At 32.5% G+C, this 12,713-nt stretch overlaps 1 protein-coding gene across 1 annotated transcript in view; it reads right to left on the bottom strand.

Moving 5' to 3' along the window:
• The window catches only part of LOC141298308 (zinc transporter ZIP11-like), a 150,353-nt gene that overhangs the window by 29,285 nt on the left and 108,355 nt on the right, over positions 1-12,713 (bottom strand). Inside the window, exon 6 of the mRNA XM_073828813.1 lies at positions 9,409-9,576. Coding sequence (XP_073684914.1) covers positions 9,409-9,576 — 168 coding nt within the window. The remainder of the gene's footprint in view (positions 1-9,408; positions 9,577-12,713) is intronic.

Consider the following 12,713-nt stretch of genomic DNA (forward strand, 5'->3'; position numbering starts at 1 on the left):
ACATACATTCAAATAGAAAGCAGTTATTTAAAATAGTAAAAATATTTCACAATATTATCAAATAAATGCAGGCTTAGTGAGCAGAAGAGACTTTTTACAAAAACAAAAATTTGGACTGGTACTGTATGTATCAACAAAAACAAAAAAACATCAGGCTCATAATTTTCTGTCACTGATCATAATTTTTTAACCTTGAAATCAGGATTAGGCATAAATAATGTCTCATTCATAGATGTTAAACTGGGTTGAGAACTGAATGAATTGTTGTAATCTGGCTCAAAACTAGATAGGAATCTTTCCGTCAGTTTTTCTGCTGAATTAAGAGACCTTTCCTCCTTACAAATGACTCCCGAAAGCACAAATGCTACAAAATGCATCATATTACATAAGAAAATGCACTATATTTTAGAAACAGCAATCCAAAGTTAGTGCAAAACAAGTATTGGGTTATAAAAGCGAGATATAAGAGATGTAGATTATGCCATATTGCATGCAATTTCTGAGTTGAAGAGATGCAAAAATAGATGTAGGACTCTTATTAAAAGTCGAGAGGCAAACGTCTCTTCTGATTGAGACACTAAACTAATGTACATCTGGAAAATGAAAAGCATTTAAAAGTGCAGGTCATTATCTTTCTAAAGCTCTAATGTACTGCTAACATCACTCAAGAGAAATAACAGTGCTTTTGATGCCTTCTTGGAGGATTTTTTGAAGTTACAGCAGCAATGTAACGTAAAGGTGCATTCTAGACAATGGCTTTGTGCTTCTCTCACAGTGACCTTTTCAAGATCAAATCAGCCAACAGCACTTTAGATCATTCATCAGAGACCTGAGCGAAAGGTCAGCTCATCATCATGTCACGGGAGGTGTTGAATACAACTGCACTCAACTCTCTACACCATATAGAGATCGAGCCGATCTGTGCGGAGACCGAGACCGTTTGCTGGACCGCTGGACAAATTAAGGTTAAAAGAGACAAGGCTATAAATAGTAAAAATGTAAGAATGATGGAGGGCAACGAGGAGAAAGTAATATAATATAATGGTGGGTCACTCTTATTTAACCAGAGCTGGGAAAAAAATCAATTGACAATTGTTTGTTCCCATTCGATTCATTGATTTGAAATGAATTCCAGTACATTCCACTGAATAAAAATAAAAATAATAAATAAATAAAATTAACATCATTACATTCTATACATGTCAAAACATTGCAATTTAATAAATACTTATTTATTGTGAAATTGTATTTTGTTTTTTCTCTCATGCTCACCAAGGTTGCATTAATTTGATCAAAAATACAGGTTAAAAACAGTAATATTTATATTGCTGTGATCAAAACTGAATTTTCTGGATCATTACTGTTACATGTTTTTTCATGCATTATGAGTCGAGTTTAATTTAATTTTTTTTCTGAGCAAGAAGTTAGCTTGAAGTTTTTTTTAACATTAAAAAAATAGCATGAGCACTCCAACAATTTAATAACAGTATATAATATAATATCAAATTAAATATTTAATTCAAAGATTAATAAAAAAACTTTTTTTCAGAAATAAAATATTCTCTCTCTCTGCATATGTATATGATATTGCTCTCTCTTTCTCTCTCTTTCTCTCTCTCTCTCTCCCCCTCTCTCTCTCTCTCTCTCTCTCTCTCTCTCTCTCTCTCTCTCTCTCTCTCTCTCTCTCTCTCTATATATATATATATATATATATATTAAATGAAAAAGGAACTCTCTTGATCTAAATATATAGACCAATATAAAAAAGCACTAAAATAAAATACAATTTTCGATTATTAAATTATATACATTTAAAAACGATAATTATTATATGAAATATATTGAATAATTATTTATTGTAAAATAACAAATATATATATTTTGTTCAAAAGCTTGGTGTTTTTAAGTTTAAAAAAATGTTTTATGTTTTTTCTCTCATGCTCACCAAGGTTGCATTAATTTGATCAAAAATACAGGTTAAAAACAGTAATATTTATATTGCTGTGATCAAAACTGAATTTTCTGGATCATTACTGTTACATGTTTTTTCATGCATTATGAGTCGAGTTTAATTTAATTTTTTTTCTGAGCAAGAAGTTAGCTTGAAGTTTTTTTTAACCTTAAAAAAATAGCATGAGCACTCCAACAATTTAATAACAGTATATAATATAATATAATATCAAATGAAATATTTAATTCAAAGATTAATAAAAAACTTTTTCTTTCAGCAAGAAAATATTCTCTCTCTCTGTATATGTATATGATATTGCTCTCTCTCTCTCTCTCTCTCTCTCTATATATATATATATCTATATTAAATGAAAAAAAGGAACTCTCTTGATCTAAATATATAGACCAATATAAAAAAGCACTAAAATAAAATACAATTTTAGATTATTAAATTATATACATTTAAAAACAATAATTATTATATGAAATGTATTGAATAATTATTTATTGTAAAATAACAAATATATATATTTTGTTCAAAAGCTTGGTGTTTTTAAGTAAAAAAAAAATGTTTTATGTTTATTCTCTCATGCTCACCAAGGTTGCATTAATTTGATCAAAAATACAGTTTAAAAACTGTAATATTATGAAATTACTACAATTTGAAATAGCTGTTTTTAATGTGAATATATGTTAAAATTTTAGTTATTGCTGTGATCCAAACTAAAAATGTTTTCATACATTAGGAGTTGAGATTAATTTAATTTAATTAGTTTTTGCTGAGCAAGAAGTTAGCATTAAGTGTTTTTAGCATTTAAAATATAACAACATTTTGCATGATCACTCCTACATTTTAATAACAGTATACAATATAAAATAATAAAATATAATAATATGCATCAAATATGTAATTCAGGGATCAATAAAAAAGACCATATATATTATTTTTATTTTCTTTTTTCTTTATTTTCAGCAATAAAATGTATATATACATTGTATTGCTGAAAAAATAACTGACTTGACCTTAATAACACTACTGTATTCTGTAGCTGAATTAAAAATATATCAAATATAGACCAATACAAAGAACAAACAAACAAAGCACTAAAATAAAATAAAATAAACATCATTATTATATGAAATGTAATCAAAAATGCAGTTTAAAAACAGTAATGTTATGAAATATTATTAACATTCAAAATAGCTCTTTAAAATGTAAATATATATTAAAATTTAATTTATTCCTGTGATCAAATCTGATTTTTCAGCATTATTACTCCAGTCCCCAGTGTCACATGATCCTTTAGAAATCATTCTAATATGCAGATTTTTTGCTTAATATTTTTTCCCTAAATATTACAAATAACAGGTATTTGTGAAAAATGTGATTTTTTTTTTGATGAACAAAAAAAGTTTAAAAGAACAGCATTTATTTCAACTAGAAATCATTTGTAACATTATGTCTTTACTGGCACTTTTGACAAACTGAATGCAGTCTTAAAGAACAAATGGTACTAACTCCAAACTTTTGAATAATAATATATATTTGCATCATAGTAATGTAGAGAATTTTATTAAAGATCGTTCCAGTAGTGAAAAATGTGGTTGATATAATGATTTCCAATCAATGTACTACTCTGTCAACGAATGAACCGTCGCGTCTGATTCATCCATTTTTATATAACGGTTCATTTTCTTAGTGGCCTTGTGCTTTACCCTTCTCTCAAAGCACAGCACTCTATTGATCTCGCCTCGCTCTGACGATTCATTCTGAAAAATGCTCGTCTTGCTGACAAAAAGTCCACTTATTGAAAAGTCTGGAACGCTCAAAAATCTGGCACATCCAGGCTGAAAAGAACAAGCTGAGAGTCGCTGTGTAATTAAACGAGGAAACATCTTGTGCCTCACTCTTTGACTCTTGAAAGCGCAGCTGGTGGTCGCTTTGTAGGTCGTCCATCAGCAGTCAAGACTTCAGGGAAAAGTGTGGCGGATTTCAAGGGCCGTGAGACGCACATTGAGGACGGCTGGGTCACGCTGTGCCAACATGAGACCGAACACATGCCGCGAACAGACTACCTGTCATCTACACTCACCTCACTCATGCTGCTCCAGAAAGAAATGGGAGCCCGAATGATTAACAAATGCATCGGGGAGAAGCGGCCTCTCAGCGCTGTGATCAAGTGCTGCCAAGAGCGATGCTGATAAAGAGGAAAATAAAGGCAGCATGGTGCAAATGCAAAGGAGAACGAGGAGATGAAAACACTGAAGCTGGACGAAAGAGACTTAAAATGTCATAAAAGCAGCAGAGTTTGAGCAGACGGAAGCCGGAAGCTTGGTTGTTCTTTTTCAGTCTTTCTGTTTTTATTTAAGACCATTCAATTTAAGCACATATGTTGCCTTGCAAAAGTATTCATTTTTTTTTCACATTTTGTTTTGTTGCAGCATTATATTAAACTGCTTTAAATTGGTTTTTCCCCACATCAATTTACACTCCATACACCATAATAATGACAAACCAAAAACCAGATTTACAAATTTATTACAAATAAAACACTGAAATAAGTACATTGCATAAGTATTCATACCCTTAACTCAGTACATAGTTGAAGCACCTTTACAGCCTCAAGTCTTTTTGGGTCTGATGTGACAAGCTTTGCACATCTGCATTTGGCAATTATCTGCCATTCTTTGCCTCACCTTTTCACCTCTCCATCTCTGTCAGCTTGGATGGGGGCTGGCAGACATTTTCTAGAGTCCTAGTTGTTCCAGTAGTCTTCCATTATGGAGAATGCTTCTGTCAACCTTCAATGCAGCAGATTTGTTTCTGAACTCTTCTCTAGATCATCGCCTTAACGCAAGTCTGTCACTGAGCTCTACAGGCAGTTATCTTGGTTTTTGCTCTGATATGCATTTTCAGCTGTTAGACCTTTTCTGAGAGGTGTGTCTTTCTAAATCACACTCATTCAAATGAATTTGCCACAGTTTAACTCCACTCCAAGTGTAGGAACATCTAGAAGCAATATGAATGCTCCTGAGATAAATTTCGAGTGTTCCAGAAAAGGGTATGAATACTTATGCAATGGGATCTTTTCCGTTTTTTATTTCTAATAAATGTGCAAAGTTGTTACAAACCTGTTTTGTGCTTTGTTATTATGGTGTATGGAGTGTAGATTGATGTGGAAAAAAGTAATTTAAAGCAGTTTAACATATGCTGCAACAAACCGTAAAAAAAAAAAATGAAGGGGTATGAATACTTTTGCAAGGCACTGTATGAAAAAAAAGCCTGTAACAACCTAAATCAAAGAGTTAAAAAAGCATGTTTAGCAAATCCAGGTAATTTATCATAAAAATATAATGTTTTGGCAGTGTGTGAACATTAATGTGTGTTGGCAGTTTGTGAACACAACCACCCTACAATGATAAAAATCCACCCAGTGGTATTTTTTTAATCTTTAAAAGTAATATCCACTTTTTAAATCAGGTCATTCTCAGCTTCTTGTTGTTGTGACGAAACACAGACAGAGGCCACTCCCACGATAGTTGATTGACATGAGCGTCTTACCTTAGCCCCGCCCTCAACGAGAATGTCTCAGATTGAGCTAATCATCCCAGGCAGAGAGGGGCGGGGCGAGCAGAGCTCATTTGCATTTAAAGGACCATTATGATGAGTTGATTTTTGCAGTGCTGATTTTGACAAGGTAAAAGGGTGTTTTTTACACTACTATTGACATTTTTTTTTTACCAAAGTATATTATAGACTTTTCATTAAGACCCTAAAGATTCATATGAGCATCGGATGACCTCTTCAAGTCTGATTTTGGCACAAACTGGGCTACAATAATATGTGAGCAGCATGTATATACATGATTATGTTTTTGAGAAACAATATATTTATTTAAATTTTCTCAGTCACTTTTTGTTTCAAAAGGGCATATGCAAGGAGGCGTGAATGATCGTGTATAAAGCTGTGATTCACACCTGAAAAGACAAAGCATAGCCCACATAATGAGCTGCATAATGAGTCTTTCAGTCAGGTGTGTGACTACAAGCAAAACAACAGTACAATTAAAAAATATACTATATTTAAAATAACTGGCTTCTATTTGAAGATTTTTTTAATGTAATTTATTCCTGTGATTTCAAAGCTGAATTTTAGCATAAGTCACATTATCCTTCTGAAATCATTCTAATATTCTGATTTGCTGCTCAAAAACATTTATCATTGTTATTATTATTCAAAAATAATTGAAACAACGGAGTAGATTTTTTTTTCAAGTTTCTTTGATGAATAGAAAGTTCAGAAAACCAGCATTTAGATGAAACAGAACTCTTTTGTAACATTATAAATATCTTTATCCTCACTTTTAAAGCATCCTTGCTAAATAAAAGTATTATTTCTATTATTTCTATCCCAAAAAAATCTAAATTATTATTAAGCACATTATAACCATGTTTGAGCAGATATTTGCAGACAGAGTATTTCACAGTGAAGATTGGTCTAAGCTTTCTTAGACATTACTTGTATATTGTCTAAACATTAGTTTTATATTGTTTATGAAAACAAAACACCATCCTGGTGGCATAGAGATGCAATGCATATTTCAAAATATTCCACTCGATTTCACAAATTTTAGCCAGGAATTATAGTTTTAGAAAAGTCAAACTAGTAAATGCGTTCAAGTTTATGTCACAACAATATATTATCTAATGGCAATAAAAAACATTACTTACACTTACTCAAGCTTTCTATAGATATATCTCTCGTGTTTGTGTGCCATGTATTCACTGAGTTTCAGTTCATTTTAGTGATGCTGAAAGGGCACCCATTTTCTTTATTTTAAAATAGCACAACTTTTTGTTAACATGGTAAACGTTCACACATAAAAGTGGACCCTTTACAGATTCAGGTATTGTATTACAGTTTTAAGTTCTTTTGGCTGTCATCTGGAAAATATGCAAGTGCTCTTGCCAGTGCCTTTGCCGACCCCAGGATGTTAATATTTATGACTGTTATAGCGCCAGCTGCGGTGTGATCTCCTTAAAAGTTTCCATCTTTGTTTAGAATCACCCCTTGCATGTGCTCAGCAGGTTTTCCTTTAGGCTTTATATGATTTTATGTACATTTAGACAGGCCCCTTTTCTAAATTACTCCATTATAGCTCATCATTTTACAAACAAATTGACTGACAGAGGTGGTTCTAGAGGCAAGGTTGTCCGGAATGAGGAGTTCTGTCATATGACACGAATATCGTGTGTATGTGACAAAAACCTAGCAGTGTACTGTACAATTGTTCACACCCTTGAAAAATGCAATATCGCCCTACATTTTAAATTTTTATAACAGCAATTTGCATATACTCCAGAATGTTATGAAGAGTGATCAGACGAATTGCATAGTCCTTCTTTGCCATGAAAATTAACTTAATCCCGAAAAAAAATTTCCATTGCATTTCATTGCTGTCATTAAAGGACCTGCTGAGATCATTTCAGTAATCGTCTTGTTAACTCGGGTGAGAATGTTGACCAGCACAAGGCTGGAGATCATTATGTCAGGCTGATTGGGTTAGAATGGCAGACTTGACATGTTAAAAGGAGGGTGATGCTTGAAATCATTGTTCTTCCATTGTTAACCTGGTGACCTGCAAAGAAACGCGTGCAGCCATCATTGCGTTGCATAAAAATGGCTTCACAGGCAAGAATATTGTGGCTACTAAGATTGCACCTAAATCAACAATTTATTAGATCATCAAGAACTTCAAGGAAAGAGGTTCAATTCTTGTTAAGAAGGCTTCAGGGCGTCCAAGAAAGTCCAGCAAGCGCCAGGATGGTCTCCTAAAGAGGATTGAGCTGCGGGATCGGAGTGCCACCAGTGCAGAGCTTGCTCAGGAATGGCAGCAGGCAGGTGTGAGCGCATCTGAACACACAGTGAGGCCAAGACTTTTGGAAGATGGCCTGGTGTCAAGAAGGGCAGCAAAGAAGCCACTTCTCTTCAAAAAAAACCCATCAGGGACAGATTGATCTTCTGCAAAAAGTGTGGCGAATGGACTGCTGAGGACTGGGGCAAAGTCATATTCTCTGATGAAGCCTCTTTCCGATTGTTTGGGGCATCTGGAAAAAGGCTTGTCCGGAGAAGAAAAGGTGAGCGCTACCATCAGTCCTGTGTCATGCCAACAGTAAAGCATCCTGAGACCATTCATGTGTGGGGTTGCTTCTCATCCAAGGGAGTGGGCTCACTCACAATTTTGCCCAAAAACACAGCCATGAATAAAGAATGGTACCAAAACACCCTCCAACAGCAACTTCTTCCAACAATCCAACAACAGTTTGGTGAAGAACAATGCATTTTCCAGCACGATGGAGCACCGTGCCATAAGGCAAAAGTGATAACTAAGTGGCTCGGGGACCAAAACGTTGAAATTTTGGGTCCATGGCCTGGAAACTCCCCAGATCTTAATCCCATTGAGAACTTGTGGTCAATCCTCTCGAGGCGGGTGGACAAACAAAAAATCAACTAATTCTGACAAACTCCAAGAAGTGATTATGAAAGAATGGGTTGCTATCAGTCAGGATTTGGTCCAGAAGTTGATTGAGAGCATGCCCAGTCGAACTGCAGAGGTCCTGAAAAAGAAGGGCCAACACTGCAAATACTGACTCTTTGCATAAATGTCATGTAATTGTCGATAAAAGCCTTTGAAACGTATGAAGTGCTTGTAATTATATTTCAGTACATCACAGAAACAACTGAAGCAAAGAAAGCAGTTTTGCAGCAAACTTTGTGAAAACTAATATTTGTGTCATTCTCAAAACTTTTGGCCACGACTGTACATTAAACAAGTTTCACTTCTTGAATGGAATTAGTGAAATAAATCAACTTTCATATTCTAATTATATGACCAGCACCTGTATATGGTATAAATAGAATGCATTTTATGAGCACTATACGTTTATATATATATAAATAATCACAGTAGGGATGTCACATGTTTATGCGACTGAATGGACTGGTGTCAGACTGCATCTTGTTTTAAATGAGCCTTGGTTCGCCTGTCCATAAATGTAGAAAGTCTTGTGTGCTGCACACAGGTGTCCTGTCGCTTTGCCAGCATTGTGAGGAAACACCTGTATTTTTGCACCATGGAAATGAACACTTGCAACTCATGTTTCAGTACGGGATCAAATCACATTTAAAGCGCCGGTCATAGCAAAAGGTCACATGCAGATATGAATAATTATGGGACAATGCCTTCTCATAGAATTAGGCCACACAGACTCATGAATAATCATGACACAGATCCCTTTGAGTCACTGCTGACTTCAAACCAGGAAAAAAAATCACTCACAAAAAAACTTAAATTAAACCAAAACCAAAAAGTTCAGACACGCATAGAGAGATGTGCAATAGAAAGGCACGTGTGGACTTGAATAATGGAGGATCTGTAAAGGAGAGGAGAGACTCACCGGGAATGTTGTGTATAGTAATGGCCAGGATCAGCAGAACAATTCGCCTCCAGCTGCTTCCTGCTTGACCGCTCACTTCCTGTGCTTTAGGACTCACGTCATGCTCCTCTGTGTTTCCAGTGTTGGGACCCCTGCGTCTCTGATACACATCTCCATTCTCGATTTTATCTAAAGGAGAAAGAGAAATTGCATGTCAAACATCATCTCCGATCTCATTTGTTTTTGGGAGAAAAGCACATTTTCTAATTAGCATTTATAAAACATCACATTTATAAAAAAAATTATTCAGATTTTGTTCAGATTTTATTTCATATATTTTGATTTACATGTATACATTTTGATTTATAAACATATATTCTGATTTAACTTAAAATGTTCTAATTTATTTCTTTCATTTCCTTTTTAATTATGCATTGAAAGGATCAATGCAACAACAATTCATTAGTAAATCAATGTGTTTAGACATGCTCTAAACAGAGCTGTAAACCTGATAGAAAACGAAAAGACATTAAATGTGACCTCTTGAGGTTAGAGAAGCAATTTCTTTCACTGACCATTTGTTGAAATCACATTTACTGTATTTCTATAGCGCTTTACGCAAAAACAGAATGTTTCAAGGCAGTTATTACTGCAAAAATCAAAAATTTCAGGTCTACAGAAGATTTTGTAATATTGTAATTATCTACATAATATATCTATATGAAAATTGAAGTAAAACGGAATATATAAACGTAAATCAGAATATAAAGACAAATCTTTATATAAAAAGGTAAATCATGAATATATAGAAGTAAATCCGAAGATATTTTTATAAGTCTGAATATATGAATGTGAATTGTGAATATATAGTTATAATTCTGAATATATAAATATAAATCATGAATGTTACAATTACAGCCATATATTGATTTACATTTATACATTTGGATTTACAAAAATATATTCAGATTTAACTTAAAATTTTCTAATTTACTTATTTTCTAATTTAATTTCATATATTTTGATTTACATTTATACATTTTGATTATTCTGATTTAACTTAAAATTGTCTAATTATACATTTTGATTTACAAAAACATTTTTTAGAATTAATTTTAAATATTCTGATTTACATTTATACATTTGATTCATAAAAATATGTTTTGAATTAATTCCATATTCTGATTTACATTAATATATTTCTATTTATAAAACTATATTCTGATTTAACTCAAAATTTTCTAATTTACATTTATACATTTGATTTCTAAAAATATATTCCTTTTTAATTCCATATATTCTGATTTACATTTATACATTTGGATTGATAAAAATACATTTAATTCCATATATTCTGTTTTACATTAATATATTTCTATTTATAAAACTATATTCTGATTTAACTCAAAATGTTCTTATTTACATTTATACATTTTGATTTCTAAAAATATATGTATATGCATACATTTCAATTTATTATACCCTGGATCACAAAATCAATAGCCAAAAATACATTGGATGGGCCAAAATTATCTTCTTTTTTATGCCAAAAATCATGTAAAGGTCAAGTCAAAGTCAACTTTATTGTCAATTCTGCTATATGTACCGGACATACAGAGAGTTGAAATTGCGTTACTCTCAGACCCTAGGTGCATACACGTAACATTAAATACGGTAGGAATTTAAAAATACAAATAAATACAATTACACATATAATATATAAAAAACGAAAAAACAAAAACAATATACAAGTAAGGGCACATGGCACAGTGCAAACCGGACAGAGTAGTGCAAATGCAAAAAAAAAAAAAAAACAAGGTGCAAAAGGAGCTTATAAGGTAAAGGTAAAGATCATGTTCCATGAAGATATTTTGTAAATTTCCTACCATAAATACATATAAACTTAATTTTTGATTAGTAATATGCATTGCTAATTGCATATTTGCATATTGCATATAACTGCAACTTAATTTGGACAACCTTAAAGGCAATTTTGTAAATATTTAGATTTTTTAACAGTGTTTAAACTTTCATATTTTGGTCAATTATGAAAAAAAAAAATCAATTTCAGCTCTTTTTCTATAGTAGACAATAGTAGCATTTTTCAGCTCAATCAACTTGAAAATAAAATAAATACTGTTGTGTTTGTGTTTCAGGCCTTGTTTTTGTACCCTGTACATGCAAAGTGCCAATGAATTGATTTGATCAAACACAAAGTGGAAAATAAACTAATAACCAATCTGTTGTTTAGTCAGATTGATCCTGTCAGAAAGTTATTCACAACACTGAGTTCAATACAGCCAATAAATCTTCCTTGAGTCTCATTACTGTTTTTTTCTCGATCAATATGCACACACTGATAATAATCAGCAGAACGTAAGAGAACGAACAGCTCTTTTCAAAGCAGACCCTTACGCATCTCTCAAATCCCACACTGTATTTATCACAGCTATTATTCCTACTTAAACGCCAATCATCAAATCTTTTATGTCCTTTAATCGCTACAAAAAGGAGGAAAAAATTACAACCAAAGTGCATCTGAAACTCACACCACCAATTACCTGTCACTTTAGAGAGCAATTATGAATGTATGCGCTGAGAATCTAGAAAATAGAAGAGAACGACACAGATGACCCTCAGTCGTCCTCACCGAAACACGTCTCACACGAAAACACATCACGAATGCAGATTACTTGGGCTTAAAGGTCATGAGGAGCACATCCATCATGTGTCACATACAGGAAAAGAACAAGCCACAACATGAAACGAATGAAACAATGTGCATTTCATGAATATTCTTTGAGAAAATGATAGCAATTATTTAAAAATGAAAATAAAATAATTACTAAAAAAATTGAAAAACATTGCATTAAAAATACTGAATAAAAATTGAATACAATTAAATTAAAATAGAAATGTGGCACATTTTGTTGCATTTTATTTCATAATTTAACTGGAAAAATTGTTTCACAGCCAAAAAATGTAACAAGCAATGTGCATTTCAGGAATATTCATTGATAAAAAGAAAAAAAAAAAGAAAAAAAGAGGTTAATAAAATAAATTGTAATAAAGAATTCGTTAAAAATACTTTAATAAAACAATAAAACAATAAAATAAATAGAAATGTTGCACATTTGGCTGTATTTTATTTCATAACATAACATATTTCATAACATATTTCAACTGGGACAAATATGTTGCACAGCCAAAAAAGATAACAAGCAATGTGCATTTCAAAAGGAGGTGAAGTGAGGCCAAGTATGGTGACCCATACTAGGAATTTGTGAATATTATTTCATGAATATTATTGAGAAATTATAGAAAAA

The sequence above is a fragment of the Garra rufa genome, chromosome 22 (genome assembly GCF_049309525.1).
Source record: "Garra rufa chromosome 22, GarRuf1.0, whole genome shotgun sequence".
NCBI classification, from domain to species: domain Eukaryota; kingdom Metazoa; phylum Chordata; class Actinopteri; order Cypriniformes; family Cyprinidae; genus Garra; species Garra rufa.